Source organism: Mercenaria mercenaria, chromosome 15 (assembly GCF_021730395.1).
Source record: "Mercenaria mercenaria strain notata chromosome 15, MADL_Memer_1, whole genome shotgun sequence".
Taxonomy (NCBI): domain Eukaryota; kingdom Metazoa; phylum Mollusca; class Bivalvia; order Venerida; family Veneridae; genus Mercenaria; species Mercenaria mercenaria.
In genome coordinates, this window is record NC_069375.1 from 32,043,940 (window position 1) to 32,069,950 (window position 26,011).

Genomic DNA, 26,011 nt, shown 5'->3' on the forward strand with positions numbered 1-26,011 from the left:
TCTATAATGGAGATTTAGGTTTCTGTTATGCAGGTTTAAATTTTTTTAGGTTTCTGTAATGTATAGGTAGGTTTCTCTTATACAGGTTTAGATTTCTTTAATGCAGATTTAGGTTTCTGCAACAGTTGTGCAGATTTAGGTATCTGTTATGCAGGTTTAGATATTTAGGTTTCCACAGTGCAGATTTAGATTTCTGTCATGCAGATTTAGATTTCTGTTATGCTGGTTTAGATTTCTGTAATGCAGATTTAGGTTTCTGTTATGAAGGTTTAGATTTCTTTAATGCAGATTTAGGTTTCTGTTATGAAGGTTTAGATTTCTTTAATGCAGATTTAGATTTCTGTTATGAAGGTTTATATTTCTTTAATGCAGATTTAGGTTTCTGTTTTGCAGGTTTAGATTTCTTTAATGCAGATTTAGATTTCTGTTATGAAGGTTTATATTTCTTTAATGCAGATTTAGGTTTCTGTTTTGAAGGTTTAGATTTCTTTAATGCAGATTTAGGTTTCTGTTTTGCAGGTTTAGATTTCTTTAATGCAGATTTAGGTTTCTGTTTTGAAGGTTTAGATTTCTTTAATGCAGATTTAGATTTCTGTTATGCAGGTTTAGATTTCTTTAATGCAGATTTAGGTTTCTGTTTTGCAGGTTTAGATTTCTTTAATGCAGATTTAGGTTTCTGTTATGCAGGTTTAGATTTCTTTAATGCAGATTTAGGTTTCTGTTTTGAAGGTTTAGATTTCTTTAATGCAGATTTAGGTTTCTGTTATGCAGGTTTAGATTTCTTTAATGCAGATTTAGATTTCTGTTATGCAGGTTTAGATTTCTTTAATGCAGATTTAGGTTTCTGTTTTGCAGGTTTAAATTTATTTATTACAGATTTAGATTTCTGTTATGCAGGTTTAGATTTCTGTTATGCAGATTTAGGTTTCTGTTTTGCAGGTTTAGATTTCTTTATTACAGATTTAGATTTCTGTTATGCAGTTTTAGATTTCTGTAATACAGATTTAGATTTCTGTTATGCAGATTTAGATTTCTGTTATGCAGTTTTAGATTTCTGTAATGCAGATTTAGGTTTCTGTAATGCAGGTTTAGATAGACTAAGATTTTTGTTTTGCAGATTTAAATTTCCACAGTGGTTTTGGGCTGACACAATTCTCAGATGCTCTATGTGACAACAGAACTATCATTTTTTTCTATTTCAACTATTCTACCACATCACCACTCTGAAAATACACAAACATATTTACTGAAAATTATTGACAAATTTATGCATGATAATTGATGCAATCTAGTGATGCAATTTAGCATCCACCAACAAAAATTAATAAAGGGATGCAACCAGAAGCAAAGAAGAACCTATCCAAGAACTGGTTTGTTTTCCCTTTGCTTTGTTGTTAATGAAGTATTTCATGGCTACATCACTGCTGTCGGTTAACATTGAGCACTTCCAGCGGGTGACTTTATGCTCATCTGTAAGAGCTTTAGGGGAAACGAATTATGGTTCTTGGCCTTCTTATTTGCCTTTTTGATGACAAATCAAATGGCTCAGAGAAGTTGTTCCAATTTTTGTTTTTCATTTTTAACAATTGCAGCATTAAAAGGGGCCAAGCTGCAATATATGAAAAATAAAATAGAATTGTTTCCATTGGACATGGATGCTCCCACATACTGTGCTATCCTCTAAATAGCAAAGTTTTTAGTAAGACCACCAAAGAAGGATGTTCGACTAAAAGTTTGAAACAACATCTCCGCAACTTTGAATCCCTTCCTTCAAAATGTGTATGAGGAGATGAACACACCAAATTTCTTCGCTATGGCCTATTTTGTGAAATAAAGAAAGGGCCATAATTCTAGGAAAAATAGGCACAGAAAAAGTCAATTATTTATGGTCATCTTCACATGAATTTAAGGTCCTTCATCTGGGAAACTAAAATTCAAGCATATCCTTTCAATAGTGTTTGTGGAGTTGGACATACAAGATTTTGCTCTATATTCTATAAAGTAGTATATAGCAAAACTCAAAGGGCCATAACTGTGATAAAAAAGCCACACCAAAAGTTCCTTCTTTATGGTCATCTGCACATCTTTCTCTATATTCTATAAAGGGTCATTACTGGGGTAGAAATATCCTTTATGGTCATCTGCATCTCAAGCTAATTCATCTGTAAACGTTTGAAGCAAATCATGCCAATAGTGTGGGAGGAGTTGGAAGACATAAGGACGGACGTGCGTGTGGATGTACGGACAGCAGCAACGTTATAATTATGAAACGTGAGAGATGTCGTTACAATGTTGCTACAGACCAAGCTTGATGAAGATCCATCAATTGGAACATGAGAAGATATCATTTACAGTTTTTTTTCAATCTTTAAGCTCTGACAGCCACTAAAAGAAACAAAGTGGAACCATTTGAATAAATCGAAAAGTGGCCAAAATTCCAATACATTGACCAGTAGTATAGTGGCAAAAGTAGTCTCCCTTGAAGGATTTTACAAAGATGCTACCGCTGAAGTTTTGTGACGATTCATCGAGTGGTTCAAAAGGTTTTCCCCCTTTTAGCTGTGGCAGCCCTTTTAAGGGGTCAGGCAAAACCATTAGTAAAAAAAATTGGAGAGGACATTACAAAAGGTTACAGATTATATGAGACCAAGTTTGGTGATGATCCATCAAGTGGTTGATGAGAGAAAATCTTTTGAAAGTTTTCCATTTTTATTTTTCCCTTGAACAAATATTTGAGATACCTCTTTACGTGAAATTTCAGCAATGGGACATTATTGCAAATGCATCAAACTGACGAAGATAATAACAGTTCTTTGAAAAGGGTGAGTTTTTAAAGGCACTGAACTGTCCGAAAGTGTGGCTCCTTTATGCAGCACTTTTTCCGGAATTCAAAGTATATATCAGTATACTGACAATTGTTTTGTAGAGTAATATACATATTTTATATGCTGTTCAATTTTCATTTTAGACAAGCCTCACATTCTATGATTTGACGGCATTGGAATTTTTTTCTCCAAATGTAAGGCTAAGCATTAACTGAATTTTTATGCCTCCGAAGGGAGTCATATTAGTTTTCAACTGTCTGTTCGTTAGTCACAACGTTAACTTTTTGCATGAAGCCACTTTACTCATGAACCACTGCACCCAGGACCTTCAAACTTCACATGCTTCACGTGCTGATAGTACTCATTGAGTACATGAACCCTACTGACTTTGAGGTCACCAGGTCAAAGGTCAAGGTCATAGGGGCCAACGTTAACTTTTTGCATGAAGGCATTTTACTCGCGAACCACTGCACCCAGGACCTTCAAACTTCACACGCTGATAGTGCTGATCGAGTACACGACCCCTACTGACTTTGGGGTCACCAGGTCAAAGGTCAATGTCACAGGGGCCAACGTTAACTTTTTGCATGAAGGCACTTTACTCGTGAACCACTGAACCTAGGACCTTCAAACTTCACATACTGATAGTACTCATCCAGTACACGACCCCTACAGACTTTGGGGTCACCAGGTCCAAGGTCAAGGTCACAGGGGCCAAGTTAACTTTTTGCATGAAGGCACTTTACTCGCGAACCACTGCACCCAGGACGCTGATAGTACTCATTGAGTACACGACACCTACTAACTTTGGGGTCACCAGGTCAAAGGTCAAGGTCACAGGGGCCAACATTAACTTTTTGCATGAAGGCATTTTACTCGCGAACCATTGCACCCAGGACCTTCAAACTTCACATGCTGATAGTACTTATTGAGTACATGATCCCTACTAACTTTGGGATTACCAGGTCAAAGGTCAAGGTCACAGGGGCCAATGTTAACTTTTTGCATGAAGGCACTTTACTCGCGAACCACTGCACCCAGGACGCTGATAGTACTCATTGAGTACACGACCCCTTCTAACTTTGGGGTCACCAGGTCAAAGGTCAAGGTCACAGGGACCAACGTTAACTTTTTGCATGAAGGCACTTTACTCGCGAACCACTGCACCCAGGATCTTTAAACTTCACATGATGATAGTACTTATTAAGTACATGTTCCCATCTAACTTTGGGGTTACCAGGTCAAAGGTTAAGGTCACAGGGGCCAATGTTAACTTTTTGCATGAAGGCACTTTACTCGCGAACCACTGCACCCAGGACCTTCAAACTTCATATGCTGATAGTACTTATTGAGTACACGACCCCTATTGACTTTGGGGTCACCAGGTCAAAGGTCAAGGCGCTGCGGGGCATTTGTTACCATTAGTGACAGCTCAGCTCTTGTTCTCGGCTACAATAATGTGACAAATGTCTTATAAGTAACAGTGCTTCTTTACTCAAAACTTGTGTCACAGGGTGAGAAAAATGTGCAGTCAGACCGGGAGGACGAATTTCAAAATGGTGGGAAATATGTCATGGTATAGAACTTGAATACTAAAGCGGGAAGAAAATGTGTAGGTGGCCGGATAGCTAAGTCGGTAAGCCATCGGAACGGTATTCCGAGGCCCTGGTTTCGAGTCCCAGTCTGGCTGCACATGTTCTCCCCGTTTTAATATTAACGTTCTATACCATTAACGGTGATATTTAGCAATCACCAGCAGTTAACAAAGAACTATTTTGCTACAGAGGACGCTATCAGGATGGTTATACTTAATTAACTGTTATAGCACTGATAAAGTACGTTGGAAACTTAACACTGGATACTCGAATCTGGGTCCTGTCCAATCTCTTGTCTAGATGTGTTTATTACGAAGTTTCAATGTATTTGTTTGCAATCGTATAGAACAAAAGTCCAATGGCAAAGATCACACTAAAAGAACGCAGCCACCCACATAGCACACCACATGGAAAAGGGAGCAAGTGTAAATGTATACACGAGCACATTTAGACCTACACATAAACACAGTCGATTGCAGTAATAAAATGCAAAAGTATCAAACAAACACAAACATCCAAGTAGAAGGAACACAGCAATGCACCCGCTTGGAACGGTCAGTGGCAAACCAACACAGAGGAGTTTAAACACGTTTACTGCCGCCAAACCTCAATTTTTTCCTATATAATAGGACAGAAGAAATAAAATTACTCGATCTATAGCACACCTAACAGTAACCACATTAGCACATTTTGAAGCACAAATATTCTTCATATATTCTATCTAAATCCAAATTCCATGGAACCGTAAAGGTGTGTACTCAATGAGTTTTCAGAAGCTATAGAGCACTAAGAGAAACAACATTAAGGACAAAGAGCAGAAGCACAATGTGCCACAGGTAATAAATTAGTCCTTCCCTTGATTGGGAATCAACAGTAAATTGTCCCGCAGTCCCCTACCTGTCCCTTCATCGCGTAGTCAGAGGAAAACGCCATGGAGACTGGGCACTAAACATGTAATGTGTCTTAAAACAATACGATCATATCCTAGTGTAACAAGAGCTCGTAGAACACGAAATGCCCCTTTGATGCATACAGTAATTGCACAAGTTGGTCACTGTACACAAAAGTTCTACTGTTCTTGGTCAACGTGACCTTGACCTTTGACCTATTAACCTCAAAATCAACAGGGTCATCTGCTGGTCATGATCAACCTCCCTATTAACTTTCATAATCCTAGGCCCAATCGTTCTTGAGATATCATTCGGAAACCGTTCACTGTTCCGGGTCACTGTGGGGTCATTTGCTGATCATGATCAATCTCAACATTCATGATCCTAGGTCTGATCAACCTCCCTATCAAGTTTCGTGATCCTAGGCCCATGCGTTCTCCACTGGAAACGGTTTAACTGTTCCGGGTCACTGTGACCTTGACCTCTGACATAATGAACTCGAAATTAATAGGAGTCATCTGCTGGTCATGACCAACCTTCCTCTTAACTTTCATGATCCTAAGCTCAAGCGTTCTTGAGATATCATACGGAAACCGTTTAACTGTTTTGGGTCACGGTGACCTTGGCCTTTGACCCACTGATCTCAAAATCAATAGAGATCATCTGCTGGTTATGACCAACCATCCAATCAACTTGCATGATCCTAGGCCTAAACGTTCTTGAGTTATCATCCGGAAACGGACTGGTCTACAGACCGACCGACCGACCGACCGACCGACCGACATCTGCAAAACAATATACCCCTCTTTCTTCAAAGGTGTTTGGGGAGTAGGGGGTGGGGGGTGCGGGGCATAATAAATATTTGATATTTGTATTAATTGTGTTATGATCGGAAATGACTTTAGAAGTTTGTAAAAAATATCTGCTTAAAAAATAAGGTCGTGATATCCCTTGTCGCATGAAAGTGTCTTTAGATCTTTTTAACTTAATTAACAATTCAGAATTTTATTAAATACGTGACGGTTTGTTTGTTTGTTTGTTTGTTTTGGGTTTAACGCCGTTTTTCAACAGTATTTCAGTTATGTAACGGCGGGCAGTTAACCTAACCAGTGTTCCTGGATTCTGTACCAGTACAAACCTGTTCTCCGCAAGTAACTGCCAACTTCCCCACATGAATCAGCGGTGGAGGACGAATGATTTCAGACGCAATGTCTTTTATCAAATCGTCACGGAAAACGTACGCCTCGCCAAGGGCTCGAACTCACGACCCCGAGATTGTAGATCTGCGCTCTCCCTATTGAGCTAAGCGGGCGATATATATCTGCATAAAAATGAGGTTGTGATATCCCTTGTCTTTAGATTCCTTTTTAATTTAATAACAATTCAGAATTACCGTAATTATTACGGTGGTAAACTCTAGAACATGATTTCGAATTCTATGATAACGGTGGTCCTGCTGAAGAAGCTTTTTTAGTAATACTAATATTATAAAGCGTGACTACAGGCTCTGTCAACTCTTTTAGCTATGAAATAAAAAAAAAATGAAATTTTGCAATGGGTAGATCTTCATCATGGTGAGGGAAATCTTGTCCTATGTATTTTTACGCATAGTTCTAAATGTAAATCTAAAACAATGGTGTCCACATTGTGAACCTTCTGTTACAATGTTCTTTTACTTATATATTGGCAAACATACGAGAACGTTAAACAATATGTCCAGGTTTAATATATCGCCCAGATAGCTTGAAGCTTTAATATTACATCTGCCTTCATCTTAACATAAAGCCTAGTTCTTTCTAAAATAACAAGAGTTGTCCCTAAGTCAGCGTGCTCGACTTTTCTCAGTGCTTGACTCTGAATTAGAGCTTTGCCAGTAAATACTTTATAAAACTTTAACCAAAAAATTCAAAGTTAAAAAGGGACATTACTCTGTCAAAATTCAAATCAGAGTTATGGGTATTGTTTCTCCTGGTGTAGACTTTGATAGTTAAAATAGCTATTTTAAGTTTCAAGTCAAAAGCTTTAATAATAACAGATATTTGACTTTATAAAAAAAAATTAACCAACACCGACGCTGGGACGAGTGCAATAGCTCTACTTTTGAAACGAATCTTCTACAGGTGGTGTGCAGTAAGTTCCCAAGGGAATAAACAGCTTTCCCAAACCTGGCAGAAAGGTTGTCCGTACTGGCGATAGCTTTCACAGTGCAACTTTGTTGCAGAATAGATGGATAAATATATCGTCGGTAAGTTTTCTAATGTGTTTGCCTTATTTCTTCGTAAAACCCTACATATGCCCCCTTCCCCTTACACTCTGTATCATCAATTTTTAGAATTTCTGACAAAGGTGGTATAAATTTGTGTAAAACGACCTTGGCTGTGTATGCATCATAGCGTAGGTATGACACCACCAAACAACAACCATTTCCTGGTTTGCATGCATATAAAAAGTCGGCCCAAAGTTGATGAAGAGATGGAGGCGGATACAGTTACAACCGATTCCCTCACTTAACTGTATTTTTTTACGGGATGTAGACCGTTGCATTCATTATTTTGACAATAGACAAGCATATTAACACAGCGTTTAGTAATTGTATGCTTTTGACTTAATTGTACATTCAATTCAGTTGAATAAATGTACGTAAAGTTAATAATATGTTTGGAATATGTCGATCAATGATAATTTGACAAACCTAATACATGTATCATGTTCTTGCTGTAACAAATACATCTTAAACGTACTTCTTTTTCTGTTCATATGAATGTGTGAACAGTTACTTTCATATAATCCCCCACCCCCACCCCGGAACATTAAACATACTGGTCGACTAATATGATTTTTAAAGGAGTCTTGATTTTATATCGTGTGTTAAATGGCATGAATAATACGTATGTACCTATACCAGTAGCTTACCGTAACGGAAAGGTATGGAGCGGCTGCTTTATGTGAATTCAGTTTTTTTTCTGTAATTGGAATTATTTGGAATTATTTATTCATACTCTTTTACTATTAATAGCAAAGAATTCCAAAATGACGAGAATGAAAAGTTAAAAAAATTGTTTCGACGATGAAACGTTATAGTCGAGACAGATTACCAACGCTTATAAAAACATGTAGTCAGAATACACCGAAACAACGAATAAATTATCAAAAATTTACCTCTTAAAAAGGCCAGAAATGGCATTTCTTAATACGAGAGACTTTAACAGATGACAAGGAGACACTGGATGAAGTTTAAAGAGGGATAACTTTGTTGAACTTTCCAAAATGCTGTGAACGAACTATTAGTATGTACAAAACGCAAACAAATACATTAAGAATCTTTTTAGACTGATAGGTATCAAAGCACAAAAATATTGAAGGAACATTTATGCCACCTTTAAAGTTTTCTTTGTTGTTTTTTCATATGAATTGACGTTTGTGTACAATCAGCCGAAAGAAAACGAAAGTACAATTCAGTGATATACTATTACTAAACGTTGAGTATGTCCCGCGAAAGTTGCATTTCAGGAAACGGACACAACGTAATGCGTTCTTGATGTTTCCACCGCCAACTGCGTTGAAATCATTTGCGGTTCTTGTTATAGCAATTCACCAGCCACAACGAAATACTTGTTGTGTAATTGTATCATACTTGCGTTCTGATGCAAACATTTGTACAAAACTCTACCATTTACTAGTATATTCGAAGTTCCACACAAACCGCCTTCCTGTTCAAACTGTACAGAAATGTATACATTAATGGAACAGAATTACACTGAACAAGTGCTAGTGGCTGGAAGAGAACAAATGATGTCGGCTCCTGTCTCACTTGCTGTTTTCAAGTTAAAAGCGAAAAAAAAAATCAGGTAAAATTCATTAGAAAACTACTGTCATTCTGCCATATTTATCCGCCTTTACCGTGAGCGACGAATCACCCATCGGCGCAGCGTTGGGACCACCGCTCATATGAAAGCTATGGCCAGCGTGAACTACAGTACACGGCCGCGAGCAAAAAAACGTGCATGTGTTTTTTTTATAAGAGCAATTAGTTTGATAAAATGATGTGGTAGAGTACATAATAATAATAATAATGATAATGATAATGATAATGATAATGCTGATGATGACTTTATATAACGATTATCATAATTATATTGGGCTATATCTAGTCTATCATATGATTAACTTCAATATGTTTCATAGGTGGTGAAACGAAAGACACTACACTATTTGTGAACAGAAAACTAATCATTAGTGGAATGAAAGGTCTCCTATGTAGCCCTATGGAAAGAATTTAATATCAGTTCTAAGCTTTAACCCTTACCCTGCTAAATTTCTATAATGAACTTGCCCATCTTCCAATTTGGACAGTACCAGTAACTGTTAAAAGGGGTGCTTACCAAAAAGATACTGGCTGAATAGCGAACAGTGCAGATCATGATCTGACTGCACAGATGTGCAGGCTGATCATGATCTACACTGGTCGCAAAGGCAGAATCAATTGTGTCCAGCATGGTGAGGGTTAAGTGTGTCATGTGGTTAGAATAAAAGTTATTAAAGTAGTCCACGCATCAAAATCTTAAGAAAAAAACTTTGACAGTGTTTACTTTTTGAAAACAACATTATTGAGATTATGAGCGCATGAAATATGGGAATATAACAACAAATGATATCAAAATGAGAACGCAGACAATGTCACGTAGTGCTGAGACGTAGATACAGGACAAAAACAAACCACTTCTGTTATGACAGAAGAGAGACAACTTAGCCTACTAGACAAGACGAGAATATTGCAAAAAATAAATAAATAAGATAAATATAAATCAGTAAGAAACAAAAACAACAACAAATGTGTTTATGTAAATGAAAAAAAAAGCAAATAATAATGGAACTTTCAATGTCTGAGAACTGATCACGAGTAGGACGAATTAACTGCTTGCTGTTACATTCATCATCAACAAAGCCTTGTCATTTAGAATGTACTAGTATACAGCCTTGAAGCCCTCCAGCGTAGCTGTGTTGAACTGTAAATTTGCTGCAGGTCTGGTAGGACGTAGTCTAAAGTATTAGACGTGTACATGCTCATTTAACCTTTAACATTCATTATTTTACTTGTTTTTTTTTCAAGTTGCATTGTAACATAATCGACAGACGTCAAAATGTAAAAATATGTTATGCCTGGTCTTAATTACAGGAAGTCCTACAGGTCTGGCAGATCTTGATTGTCGTAGAGAATGGTCTGGAATAACATCAACAAGATAGATCTAGTGCCTAATTCTGTACGGCGTGGTTATTTTGGACATGTTGCGTATGTGCTCAAGTTTGTCCCACTGGAGTTCATACAGCTTATTTCATTTTGAGCATGGGCTTGTTCATCGATAGTCGTTTCTAATGCTTATCCCAACTGGGTGATGTGGCTGTCAGCATAAGGGGGCCACACAGGGGACGCACTATTCGCCGTTTGTAAGAAATGGCAACTATGAGCACTCACGCAAAAATATCGAGATACTCACAATAATATATTTCAAGGAAACTTTCGACTGCAGTAGATCTAGATCTAATGTTTCAGAAAACTTCGTATTATCAAGATAGCTTGTTTAAGTATCGCGATAGCTACCTAGCTATCTCGTGGCAGAATTGTGGTACTTTGTTGAATACTGATAAGATCAATGTATCTTATGTTGTTGAGGAAGACTCACTAGTGACTGGCAAAAGTAACTCTGATATTTTTCAGAAGCCTACTTAAGATGACTCTGTAAAGGAGATTTTTTTTACAGTTGTGATGATAATATTATGCTTGATCTGCAGTTACAGATGGAAGATATTTTTACCATGAAAGAGTATTCGGATGATTGTATTAACACTTTAACTGAGAAAAAGGAAAACCAGGCTAAAAAGCCATGGTCTGATACAGAATGTAAAAACGCAAGGAATAAGTATTTGCATGATAAGAATTATCACAGAAGAATTAAGTCGTTAGAAAGTTACGAGTCACTGGTTTCTAGTAGCAGATATTACAACAAGAGCTGTCAGTGGACAGCGCGCTCGACCATTCTCAGGGCTTGATAGTATAATATAAGCTAAGAGTAAAACTTTAACATTACAATAAGCATATTCTAAGTCGAAAAGGGGCCATAATTCAGTCAAAATGCTTGATAGAGTTGCCTCCTCCTTTTTACAGACTGGGGTCATGATGGTAAACAAGTATGCAAAATATGAAAGAAATATCTCAATGGACTTTGAAAATATTTGGGGTGGTACGCAAACTTTAACATTTATTCTAAGTCGAAAAGGGGCCATAATTCAGTCAAAATGCTCGATAGAGTTGCCTTCTCCTTTTTACAGACTGGGGTCATGATGGTAAACAAGTATGCAAAATATGAAAGCAATATCTCAATGGACTTTGAAAATATTTGGGGTGGTACGCAAACTTTAACATTTATTCTAAGTTGAAAAGGGGCCATAATTCAGTCAAAATGCTTGGTAGAGTTGCCTTCTCCTTTTTATAGACTGGGGTCAAGATGGTAAACAAGTATGCAAAATATGAAAGCAATATCTCAATGGACTTTGAAAATATTTGGGGTGGTACGCAAACTTTAACATTTGTGTGACGCTCACGCTCACGCCGACGCCGGGGCGAGTAGGATAGCTCCCCTATTCTTCGAATAGTCGAGCTAAAAAAGTGTTGAATAGTAAAGTAAGACATTTTCAACAAGGTGTAAGTAAGAAACTGGCAAAATTACGCTCTACTGGTCCTAAACTTTTTAGGGTCTATTAAATAAATACTCAAGTGAAAAAAGATACTATTTCCAAAATTTCTAGTCAGGTATTTTATGAACATTTTGTGAAATTGAACCAAGACATTGATAATGCAGATGAGGTTGTCACTGGTGGTTTGGATATCGATTCTTTGCCTTGTAATAATGAAATGTTAAATGTTGATATTACTTTTGATGAAATCAACAAGATAGTTAAAAGCTTGAAAAGTAAATTAACAATATACTGAACGAGTACTTAAAATATGCGAATAACGAGAGATTTTTGTTTCTTGTATGCCAGTTGTTTAACATTGTATTGGATTCCGGAATTTTCCCTGATGTTTGGAGTCGTGGAGTTATTTTGCCAATATATAAAAATAAAGGTGACATTCATGATCCCAACCATTACAGAGGCATTACTAGCTGTTTTGGCAAATTGTTCACAAATATTTTAAATGAAAGACTTAATAGTTACTTAGAAGATTACAATTTACTTAGTGAAGAACAGACAGGCTTTCGAAAAAATATATGATACTTTTTCTCTAAAACTGTTGATTTTTATTTAGGGTTTGAGAGAAAGATGTACTGTGCCTTTGTTGATTATAGAAAAGCGTTTGACTCGAATGTTTGTTTGTGTTAGGTTTAACGCCGTTTTTCAACAGTATTTCAGTCATGTAACGGCGGGCAGTTAACCTAACCAGTGTTCTTGGAATCTGTACCAGTACAAACCTGTTCTCCGCAAGTAACTGTCAACTTCCTCACATGAATCAGAGGTGGAGGACGAATTATTTCAGACACAATGTCGTTTATCAAATCGTCACGGAGAACATACGCCTCGCCCGAGGATCGAACTCACGACCCCGCGATCCGTAGACCACCGCTCTACCTACTGAGCTAAGCGGGCGGGTGAATCGAATGTATCTTTGGCAAAAATTGTTATCGCATGATGTTGATGGAAAATGTATAAGAATTATTTATAACATGTACACCAAAGCCAAATCTTGTGTCAAAGTCAACAATGTGTTATCTAACTTTTTTTAGTAGTGAAACTGAAGTGCGTCAAGGTGAAAATTTATCGCCAATCTTGTTTTCAATATTTTTTAATAAACTCATTTTCAGTATATGTCAATAAAATTTGAGGGTCTGGCTTCAATGTTTATGGCTACTTTTGAGTGTCTTAGTGATGATGATATGGAATTTCTTGTTGCTATATGCTGATGATACAGTCTTACTGGCAGAAAGTCATATAGAGATACAGATAGCTTTAAATGCCATGCATGATTATTGTAGATTATGGGGGTTGCAAGTTAATGAGGATAAAACCAAAGTGATTGGTTTTAGTAAATCTAAATTGAAACGCATTCCGGACTTTTTCTATAATGACAAAAGACTGGAAATTGTTGAGGATTTTTCATATCTTGGTATACTTTTTAATTATAATATGGCAATTTTTCTAAAGCCAAAGCAAAACTTGCGGAACAGGCAAGACGAGCCATGTTTTCGATTATTCAGAAATCCCGTAAATTCAATCTTACTATATCTATGCAGTTACATTTATTTGATACCATTATTGAACCAATTTAGTTGTATGGAAGTGAGGTCTGGGGTGTTGAAAATCTTAAGGTTTTAAAACAGTTTCATTTAAAATTTTGTAAATTCATCTTGAACTTGAAACCATGCACGCCAAATTGTATGGTGTACGGTGAGTTAGGTATTATGTTATTGGAGCAAATTAATAGCGAGTGTAGCTCGCGAGCAATTGCGCGAAGCGCAATTGCGAGCGCGTAGCTCGCCTTACGGCAATGTGTAGGCGAATATAACAAAGGTGTGCCGAATGGGGCAAAGTGATGTAGCTGAAAAATTTTCCTCTCGTCTGGGCGCCGCCATTTTGGGTGCCGCCATTTTGTTCTACTTCCGTCAAAGTCGGGAAAATTGTTTTTTTTTTTTTTTTTAATTTTATATTTGAGTTACAATCTCTATGTTCATTAGGTGTCTTTATTTTTAAAAAAGTTATATTATGGAAATAATTTCAATTTTGCTTTTATTTACAAAGTGCGTGTCCCTAGAGGACAGGTGCTCAAAGGGAATGCTTTAATTGTTGGCAGTGAATACAGAACTTCATTTGATTGCTGAATATTATCCATCACTCAAAAATAATGCAAGAAAGATTTCCATTTGGTAGAAAAAAAAATATGATTTTCTTTTAAAAGATCAAGCATTGGCCAGAAAATGGGATAAAATGTCATAAATAAGCATAAAGGCATAAGAACGCCACAAACAGGTAATGACGTCACCGTGACACCGGCTTTCCATAAATTTTGCAACGTATGATATTCGCTGTTACAGGTATAATGACACTAAATTTTTGTTTCTTTTCAAGTGAAAAGGTTCTCGGAATTGTTTTAAGCAGTGAATAGTTTCTTTGCCGTTTAAGCTACGCTCGCTCAGAGGCTTTGCCTTTTTCATATTAGCGAGCTCGAAGAGCAGGCCCGAAGGGCCTGCTCGAGAATCGAGCTTTACGGTAACGCAAGTATACTTTCACACTTGGTGATGGATTTCAAAAGTTTCGTCGGAAGTTTTAAAAAAGCGCACCCTAGCGGACTGGTGCTCACAGGAAGTACTTCTTTCCGGAGTGAATACAGAACTTCATTCAATTGCTAAAAATTATTCATCACTCAACAATAATGAAAGAATGATTTCCAGTTGTTTGAAAAAAAATTATTTGCATTGAAAAGATCAAGCATCGGCCAGAAAATGGAAAAAATGTCATTAATAAGCAGAAAGAAACGGGAACGCGGCGGTAATGACGTCACCGTGACACCGGCTCCCATAAATTTTGCAACGTATGATATTCACTGTTATAGGCATGGTGACACTAAATGTAGACTTTTTCAAGTGAATAGGTTCTCCTGAATTCTTGTGACTAGTGAATAGTTTCTTTGTGACAAATAAATGATGCATAATATTTTTAGATAAATCCGATTTCTTTGAGCTCGCTTTGAGGCTTTGCCTTAGTTCATATTAAATGCTAAAGATAATAAAATTTGTAAAATATTGTATAAAACTATTCTGTACTTGCATAATAGCAATATACTTACTTCTCCTTGGATATCTTTTGTTAAGACTAATCCTGATGAGCTTGGTTTGTCTGAATATTTTATTAATCAAAATGTTGCAAATTTGAGACTAGATTGAAAGATCACTTTGTACAAAATTGGAATAACTCCGTTGACATTTCTCCTAATTGCCTTGTATATCGCATGTATAAAAACGTACATTGTTTTGAAAGCTAAATTTAGAACTATGAATCATTCTTTACCTACTTTTGTTGAGAAAGGGAGACATTAAAACATTGAACGATGTGAAAGAAAATGTGCACTTTGTGACAAAAATTTAATAGGGGATGAATTTCACTATCTATCTGAATGTGACTTTTTTTAGTGTCAGTAGAAAAAAAGTTCATGCTAAAATATTATTTTAACCGCATCCTAGTTCATTCAAACTAGATGATCTTAATTATGAATTGCAAAATTAAGGCAAAAGTTATTAAACTAGCATTATTTTGTAAGATCATTTTGTCTCAGTTTAAATAATTTCATTATCCATAAAATATACTGATCTACTGGATGACATGTGTAACTTCTAGAAACAATAACATAATATACAGTTCTATTCTTAGATATACAGTATGCTGCATTGTTGTTTTGTACACTTAACATTGTCTTTATACTGGTTCAATATGTGTATCAATGTTTTCATTAAATGCATATTATATGCCCAGATGTGAAAAATCAACTTCAACTTCAACTGTCTGCTGCCGATAAATCGTTGACAGGCGCTGTCAGGAAACAGTGATTACGTGCAAAATAAAAAAAGATAAAAGACCCAATGTATACAGTTAAAAACAGTAGATTATAGTATTTAGAGAGAGTGCGCGTCCAGCCCGCTGACAAATGTCTGCAAACTGGAGCTGGACTTGATACGGGTTGGTATTACCGTAAACTCTACTGTTACTGTTCCATAGCCTGATAGTCCTGGGGAGAGGTAGATCTACAAATTCTAATGATTAAGAAGTTTAAATTTCGTGTCTGTGTGAGATGATTATGGTCCACAGCCACTAATTCATTTCTTATCTTATAGAAATAAGAAATATATTGAAGAAATATGCCACCATATTTTTTAACAGAAGTAAAAGCACTGTAGAAGGTCAACGTGACACCCGTGTGGAATGACTCATTGCAACTGTACTAGTTTATGAACTGGGACAGCCTAGAACTTCATTTACGGATTTGTCCGATCTTGCTCTCGGATATTTCCGGCTAACGCGACATGGTACACGGAAATGTCCGTGTATTTGGCGGAACAATGCGCGGTGCATTTCGTCGGCTATTTACGTCAATTCTTACTCCATTCCCTTGCTTCTCTAGTGTGGTCGCCATTTTTAGTTCATTTTCTACTGCGTAAATAAATGATTACTGCTCTGTCAACTGTATTTACTGTTATCTGCTTAAACAGACGGGGCCAACCGGCTTCCAGTGTCGAGGTCGAAGCGAAACAGTGAAGGACGGTGTGAGATCAAGGTCATGGCCGGAAGACAATGTAAACATGAAGGCAGTATTCAAAACAGAAAACCGTTCATCGTAGAGTGCAATTGTCTAATCTCAGTAAGTGTGTCATTAGGTATAAAAGGATTTTAATTAACATATAGAAATCTACAGTAATTCAACAGTTAACGAAACTTTGATGGCTGTTTTGAAGAGAACACTCGAATAGCAAAGCTTTTGTCACACCAATTTTTCTTTTTCGCAGATTATTAGCACAATGCTTGAAGGGGCTTCTGAAAAATGGATGATTACTCAAGGTGACAGAAAATTAATGCACCTTCCCTTGCTTTTCTTTTTTCAGAAATGTCAAATTCGAGTGATGTTGGGATATCTCCTGTGCTCCTTCAAGCTATAAGTCAATCACTGAGTTCCACAAGTAATAAACCAGGTGCTGCGATTGGCACTAAAATGGAGAGCTCAAATGGAACACCTGTCGGAAGTGGTGCTGCTGATCAGAACCTTGCAGACCGACTGCTGAAACAACAACAGGGGAATGCTGCCAGTGTGATACAGTCAACAAACGAATCCAGTATACCCATACAGACGGATACCATTAAGACTATGTTAAAGATAAAAATGGCAGCTAATGCATTAACTAAAAGTGCTTTGCAGAAAACACACAGTTCAGATTCTATTAAAAATGAAGAAAAAGAGACAGTCAGTAGCTCTGCATCAGATATTGCCATGGCTAATGTGCTAACAGCCCTTGCATCTCAGAGTGGTAAAACATTTATAACTCCTAACACCAACAGTGGTACTGCTTCGACAGTGGCTGGACAGAACGGTGGTGCATTACAGAGCCTTTCTAGTGTGTCAAAAGAAGCAGAGTTCAGAGCAGTCCAAGTTGGTGATAGAAAAATACTTATCAGAACTAAGCCCGGCGCTGGAGGATCTGATATTGCTCCACAAGTTGTAACTTCCTCTGAAAACAATAATTCCGGGGCTAGTGCTAATGAAACAGTTTTCACAGTGATCAAACCAGAACCAGATGTAGTAGAAAATGTCGAACATGATCAAGTTCAGCCAGATGAATCAGATGTTCTAGTAACTGACTCAAATTTGAATACCAGTATTACAATAGACCATACTAATGAGACAATTGTTACTGGCAAGTCTAACATAGTAGACAACAGTTTATTACTCTCTGACACACAATCAACAGCAGTCGTTACAAGTCCTGAAACAGGGGCGGGTACTCAGCTTGTGTTTTCATTCAACCCAAATCCCAGTACTTCAGAAATGGCCATGGATGGAAGGCTGAAGGTAATTGAACATGAAGGAAAACGTTATATCTTACAAACACATGACTATGACTCGACGCAGGTGGCTGTCACCCAGCCAGACGAGCCTCAGTCGTACACTGTTCAAATTGGTACAGATGATGGTGTGACATACACGAGTGTAGCTGAACAGGAAGTTGTTACAGTCGGTCAGCAACAAGAAGAAGCTGGTAATGTGTCAGGATTCAAGAGTCCAATGTCTGGAAGCCCTTGTCCTATCTGTGGGGATAATGTTTCAGGTTAGTATTTATTATACCCCCACCAAACATGTTTGAGGGGGGTATATAGGAGTCAGTTTTGTCGCGTCCAGTCGCGTCCCGTCCCGTCCCCAAAATCTATTATCTCAGTTATTACCAAATGGATTTGATTCAAACTTAAAATACATGTTCCACCTTATCACCCACATCATGTGACACAAGGTGCATAACTCTTGACACCAAGTTTTCATGAATTATGTCCCCTTTTACTTAGAATTTAAGGTTAATTTTGTTGTATTTTCACTATATCTCAGTTATTACTAAATGGATTTGATTCAAACTTAAAATAGATGTTCAACCTCATCACCCACATCATGTGACATAAGGTGCATAACTCTGACACCATTTTTTTTTTATGAATTATGCCCCTTTTTACTTAGAATTTAAGGTTGATTTTGATGCATTTTCACTTTATCTCAGTTACTACTGAATGGATTTGATTCAAACTTAAAATAGATGTTCCACCTCATCACCCACATCATGTGCCCACGTCATGTGACACAAGGTGCATAACTCTTACACCAAGTTTTCATGGATTATGTCCCCTTTTACTTAGAATTTAAGGTTAATTTTGTTGTATTTTCACTATATCTCAGTTATTACTAAATGGATTTGATTCAAACTTAAAATAGTTGTTCCACCTCATCACCCAGATGATGTGACATAAGATGCTTAACTCTGACATAAATTTTTTATGTATTATGTCCCCTTTTACTTTAAATTTAAGGTTGACTTTGATGTATTTTCACTATATCTCAATTATTACAAAATGGATTTGATTCAAACTTAAAGTAGATGTTCCACCTCATCACCGACATCATGTGACACAAGGTGCATAACTCTGACACCAATTTTTCATGAATTATGCCCCTTTTTACTTAGAATTTAAGGTTAATTTTGATGTATTTTCACTATATCTCAATTACTACTGAATGGATTTGATTCAGACTTAAAATAGATGTTCCACCTCATCACCCACATCATGTGACGCAAGGTGCATAACTCTGACACTATTTTTCTTGAATTGTGTCCCCTTTTACCTAGAATTTAAGGTTAATTTTGATGTATTTTCACTATATCTCATTCTGATTGGCTTAGAGCCAAAGGGAAGTAACCTTTTTTTAACCTTTGTACTGAGTTTCTTCCCCTTAAATTCCAGGAATTAGTCTATTTTTAGAAATCCTATTTTTAGATTTTCAATATTTTAGGTATTTTTCTAACTTTTTTATTATAAGTCCTATGTAAAAATAAAAACATTTTTCCATGGTAACATGGGTCGGTAAGACACTTTTTTGTATTCACTTTTAGTGTATCTCTAATATTAGAGATTTAATATATTTACTAGTATTACTATACTAGTATTATACTAGTATTACTTATACGTGGAAGCCCAGGATGAAGTACTCCAAAGTATTTTTAAGATTTCTTATGGTTGCCATTCTTCTGTGACAAGACCGTATGGTGGGGGTATGAGTCACTCCTGTGACAGTTCTAGTTTATACTGTAAAGCAGATTTACCTGTCTGTAGTTTTAATATTTCAGTGTGATTTTTAATAGAAACTGTTTATTAACATGGATAAATTACAGTTGTTTTTTTTATACAGTATTTGTGGTATTGCGACAGTAATATTCATAAATTCAAACTATTTTCATGTAACATACATACTTAACCCTGAAACGACTTACTGCAAAGGGTACCATAAATTTATATGAAAATTATCTGACCCTTTGTAGATTTTATAAAGCTAAAAATATTACCGGTAGGCAACTTGAGAAAGTGCTATGTTAATGTTCTTATTTTATGTAAAGAGATACCAGGAGATTATATATTATATTGTACACACTTAGTCTAGTCTATTTTTATGCCCCCGAAGGGAGGCATATAGTTTTTGAACCGTCTGTCAGTCTGTCCGCAATTTTCGTGTCCGGTCCATATCTTTGTCATCGATGGATGGATTTTCAAATAACTTGGCATGAATGTGTACCACAGTAAGACGACATGTCGCGCGCAAGACCCAGGTCCGTAGCTCAAAGGTCAAGGTCACACTTAGACATTAAAGGATAGTGCATTGATGGGCGTGTCCGGTCCATATCTTTGTCATCGATTGATGGATTTTCAAATAACTTGGCATGAATGTGTACCACAGTAAGACGACGTGTCGCGCGCAAGACCCAGGTCTGTAGCTCAAAGGTCAAGGTCACACTTAGACATTAAAGGATAGTGCATTGATGGGCGTGTCCGGTCAATATCTTTGTCATCGATGGATGGATTTTCAAATAACTTGGCATGAATGTGTACCACAGTAAGACGACGTGTCGCGCGCAAGACCCAGGTCCGTAGCTCAAAGGTCAAGGTCACACTTAGACATTAAAGGATAGTGCATTGATTGGCGTGTCCGGTCCATATCTTTGTCAACCATGGATGGATTTTCAAATAACTTGGCATGAATGTGTACCACAGTAAGACGACGTGTCGCGTGCAAGACCCAGGTCTGTAGCTCAAACGTCAAGGTCAAACTTAGACGTTAAAGGTCATTTTTCATGATAGTGCATTGATGGGCGTGTCCGGTCCATATCTTTGTCATTCATGCATGGATTTTAAAATAACTACGCATGAATGTGTGACACAGTAAGACGACGTGTCGCGCGCAAGACCCAGCTCCGTAGGTCAAAGGTCCTAAACTCTAACATTGGCCATAACTACTCATTCAAAGTGCCATCGGGGGCATATGTCATCCTATGGAGACAGCTCTTGTTTTTTGCATGTCTTTTTCCAAAGCAAAATAAGGTAATGATGGTGAATAAAATTTGCAAGATCTTTGGAAGCATGTAATGCAACCAAGCAAAATAATGAAATGAGCCGTGCCATGAGAAAACCAACATAGTGGCTTTGCGACCAGCATGGATCCAGACCAGCCTGCGCATCCGCGCAGTCTGGTCAGGATCCATGCTGTTCGCTAACAGTTTCTCCAATTCCAATAGGCTTTAAAAGCGAACAGCATGGAGCCTGACCAGACTGCGTGGATGCGCAGGCTGGTCTGGATCCTTGCTGGTCGCATACCCACTATGTTGGTTTTCTCATGGCACGGCTCAAATGTCCTTTTTGGCTGCAACTGCTAAAAGTAAAGTAATGCTTCACTTGCAGAAACTCTATTTATATCATTGCAGGATTCCACTATGGTATATATACATGTGAAAGCTGTAAGGGATTTTTCAAGCGTACTGTTCAGAATAAGAAGACGTTTGTTTGCCCAAGAAATGGAGAGTGTGAAATAGTGTTAGAAAACAGGAAAAAATGTCCGGCATGTAGATTTGCCAAATGTCTTGTGATGGGAATGAAACTTGAAGGTATGGTTATTTATAATATATACATGTATGCATATATTGTAGAATAGCAGTATTATTCAAAATTGGTCTGCAAAAGATTATATAAAAAAAATTCTTGTGCATAAAATAGACAAATATGCATCTTAATACGGAGTACAAATACAAAATTAATGTTTGATTTAAGGACGCTCGCTACAGTTTCAGAATTTTTTTCTCAAAATAGATTTTGATGAAATGTTTTGTATTTAAAGATCATGTTATGATGTATTGAAAAATGAAATAAAAATACTAGGTCACCAGCTTTGTTTCAATTTAATTTGCCCCTAGATATGGTGCTATTTTAAACATTTTTTAAAATTTCTGTAAACCTAAAATATCTTTCAGTAAAGTACAATAATCAGCATAAATTTGATTATCTAAGCATTTTTATAACGGAAAACAATATATCTATTTGAAACATGCTCAGAGAAATCAAAAGAACATGATTTTGTAAAGAAAGGAATACTTGTTCAGCAGACCCAAGGGCTATTTTTGGATATTTTTGTCAGTTTTAAGTTGGTACTTCTGCTATTTTATCGAGTTTCACATAATAGAATTTAATCAAACTCTGCACATACCTTTGGTTATGTCTACCTAATCTAAAACAAAAAGAAAATTGATAGGTCACCATATTAGATTTCACTTAAATCAGATTACAACGAGGTGGGGTGTGGCAGGCATTTATACAACGCAGGTTGGTACGAAATACACTTGTAGTGTTTGAGCAAATGACTTAGAAATATATATATAAAATTATCAAACGGCAGATTTCTTAATAAGCGGATTTTAGGGTGTTTCTGAAGCATTTTGATGGCATAGAACGATGAAAGTTTCGCCCTTTTTTTTAACAAAACCTATAGTTTACGAAAGTACGGTACAGGATTGAAGCAATTTGAACTAAAAGTACTTTAAATGTATATATTTTGTAACCGTGGTGACCATGGTGATACTTACCCTAACCGTTAGTCAGTATATTATACATTTTGTACATTAAATGCATGCAAACATACAATAATTTGCGAATTTTTGCCGTACGCGACATTAGATAATCACTTTCGGGCATGCGCAGAAGACCGCACCAAGTCTGCAGTGAGCAACATCGATTAGAAACACAACCAAATTAACACGGTGTTGGGGTAAATATTGACCCATCCGGAAAAACTGTAGCGAGTGCCTTTAGGAAGTTTCAGAGTCAGACTTATTCAGTGTTTTTCCCAAAAAGACTTTCTTAACTTATAAAGGCATATGTGAGCTTAAATGTACATGATGAATGGCTAAAATATCTTTAAAAGTGTTTTACGTTCGTCTTGCCGCATATTTGATAATTTTGCTGCTGTTTGAATGGCAGTGATTTAAATTTCAAGCTAACAAAAAATATTATTATATCATAGGTCTTGTTCTGCAAGTGGTTCACTTTGTAATTTGTTTGAGTTGGGCTTCAGAATTGAATGTTGCTCAGTTGATATATAAACACTTGGTAATTATGGTAATATAAACCATTTTAAAGTTACTTCATTTTAGAGTTTTACATTTTAACATTGAATTCATTCTGCATAGAAGATATTTGAATAATTTGTAAATAATCTGCAGTTTTACTTGAAGAAGGTTTGAGCTAGGACATATAAAAGACACTCCATAAACAAACCAGTTTTTATAAATAAGAACATTTAAATAATGTCGTAGACTAGTGTGCTCCTCAGAAAATGCCTTTGTCTTCTGTTAGGTGTATAAGTAAACAAACTGACTATTATAAATAAGCAAGACTTCAGAAAAAGAAACATTTACATATTACTGTTTGATGTAAGACTATCACACAGTTTGCCTTCACAACCTTGAGCCTTCGTTTTACTAACATCCATGTTGAAGCTCTTTACACATGAAGTACGGCACTGACTGAGGAAACTTTAGAATAAACAGCAATTTCTTAAAATCCTAATGGGAGAACAGCAGGCAAACATTTATAGATTTAATAACCTAATTAATTGTTCTTTTCGTATTTATTGCAGCAATCAGGCAAGACAGAACGAGAGGAGGAAGAAGTAGTTATGGGGGAAGTTCTCCATTTGAAGAGAAAAAGAGACGACCAATCAAAATAGTTCCTCGACGAACAAGTTATCAAAGTGAAAGTGCTCTTGCTTCAGTTTTGAACGCTGGTGCGGTGCGTCCGGAGAAACCGTATGTCCCTCAGATATTGACTGATATAATGAACTTGGAGTCTTTGTTGTGTGATGATGATATTCCGTCAAGTATCTCTGCAGAAGATTTCTCAATATCAAATCCAAATGTGTTCCTTACATTACTGCAATTGTGTGAATTGAAATTGTACAAAATTGTACGATGGGCTCGTAATTTACCGTACTTCGCAAATATTTCGGTAAGTATATATAAACTGCAGATTCTGTATGACTATCAGTTTAAATTAAACATTTAATCCCACTTTTCGAATACAGAACAAATTGTGCTTTCAGGTGCGAAGCAAAATGGGATGTCTCTCCAAGGCTAATTTTAAAAATTAATCATTAGGAAATGTACAAATATCTGAGTTTTGGAGAAAAATAAAACTATTTTGTGAAGTTTAACACAAATACCGGTAATCTGAAATTGTAAATCAGAAATACCTCAGTTAAGTACGGTTTTATGAGATATATGACTTTGACCTGTCTGAAAGTTTTGTTTGTGCTTTTTATGAATGAAAATGGTCTTAATTAAGAATTGACAGCAACTGTTGGAAAAGTTAATAGTTTGAAATATATGGTTATGAAATGACATTTAAATGATTTTTATGAGGCATTATGTTAAACTGAAATAGACATTGTTTTTAGAAACCACACGTTTGTGCTGTATTATAATTACAGACCATTATTTATTTGAAGCTTTAGCTACATGTGCCTTTGGAGAAGTCGGTGAGGCCGTGAGGCCACCTAGTGTAAAGGGCATTAATGGGAAATAGTGATTTTTTAAAACATGTTCACAGTTGAAATTGTAACAAAACACGTTTAATTTTGGCGATCAGTGCTCTGGCCTTTTTAAGAAGCTGTAAGGTATTTGCTAACCGTGTGCCAGGCAAGATGGGTGGGTTCTGGTCCTGACTGTAGGTCTGTAGAATCAGCAACCTTTTAATCCTTACCCTGCTAGCTGTTTTAAAAATTCTGTTGTTTATTTTCCAGACAGATGATCAGATCTTGCTGCTGCAGAATTGTTGGTGTGAGTTACTGGCCCTGACATTGTGTTGGAAATCTCTGCAATTATCAAATGAAATAATATTCTTTCATGGACAAGCAATAGATCTGGAGAAAGCATGTTCATTAGATCTTGGAGAAATGTTTACGAAAATGTCGGCAGTTGTTGAACAGTTCAAGCGGCTGAAAGTGGACCAGTATGAATGTGTTGCATTAAAAGTCATCATACTTATTTGTCCAGGTAAATACAGTTTTGGTCAATATATGATTATCTTTAAAAAAAATATTAAATTTACTTTGGCAGCATAGTGTTAGGTGTCAGTTAATTATGTCTCCCCCAGGAGACATATTGTTTTTGCCCTGTCCGTCCGTACGTACGTCACACTTCATTTCCGAGCAATAACTGGAGAACCATTTGACCTAGAACCTTCAAACTTCATAGGGTTGTAGGGCTGCTGGAGTAGACGACCCCTTTTGTTTTTGGGGTCACTCCGTTAAAGGTCAAGGTCACAGGGGCCTGAACATTGAAAACCATTTCCGATCAATAACTAGAGAACCACTTGACCCAGAATGTTGAAACTTCATAGGATGATTGGTCATGAAGAGTAGATGACCCCTATTGATTTTGGGGTCACTCCGTCAAAGGTCAAGGTCACAGGGGCCTGAACATTGAAAACCATTTCTGATCAATAACTAGAGAACCACTTGACCCAGAATGTTGAAACTTCATAGGATGATTGGTCATGAAGAGTAGATGACCCCTATTGATTTTGGGGTCACTCCGTCAAAGATCAAGGTCACAGGGGCCTGAACATTGAAAACCATTTCCGATCAATAACTAGAGAACCACTTGACCAAGAATGTTGAAACTTCATAGGATGATTGGTTATGAAGAGTAGATGACCCCTATTGATTTTGGGGTCACTCCGTCAAAGGTCAAGGTCACAGGGGCCTGAACATTGAAAACCATTTCCGATCAATAACTAGAGAACCACTTGACCCAGAATGTTGAAACTTCATAGGATGATTGGTCATGAAGAGTAATTGACCCCTATTGATTTTGGGGTCACTCCATCAAAGGTCAAGGTCACAGGGGCCTGAACATGGAAAACCATTTCCGATAAATAACTAGAGAACCACTTGACCCAGAATGTTGAAACTTCATAGGATGATTGTACATGCAAAGTAGATGACCCCTATCGATTTTGGGGTCACTCCATTAAAGGTCAAGGTCACAGGGGCCTGAACATGGAAAACCATTTCCGATAAATAACT

The 26,011-nt window shown here is 36.8% G+C and overlaps 1 protein-coding gene across 1 annotated transcript; it reads left to right on the forward strand.

Moving 5' to 3' along the window:
• The first annotated feature begins 16,404 nt into the window (after nucleotides 1-16,404).
• On the forward strand, nucleotides 16,405-25,055 carry LOC123550397 (estrogen receptor-like). Its single transcript, XM_053524924.1, has 5 exons — nucleotides 16,405-16,714; nucleotides 16,956-18,173; nucleotides 21,360-21,539; nucleotides 23,564-23,931; nucleotides 24,725-25,055. Exons 2-5 carry the CDS (start codon nucleotides 16,958-16,960, stop codon nucleotides 25,043-25,045), a joined length of 2,085 nt encoding a protein of 694 aa, XP_053380899.1. The 5' UTR covers nucleotides 16,405-16,714; nucleotides 16,956-16,957; the 3' UTR covers nucleotides 25,046-25,055.
• Nucleotides 25,056-26,011: the final 956 nt, after the last annotated feature.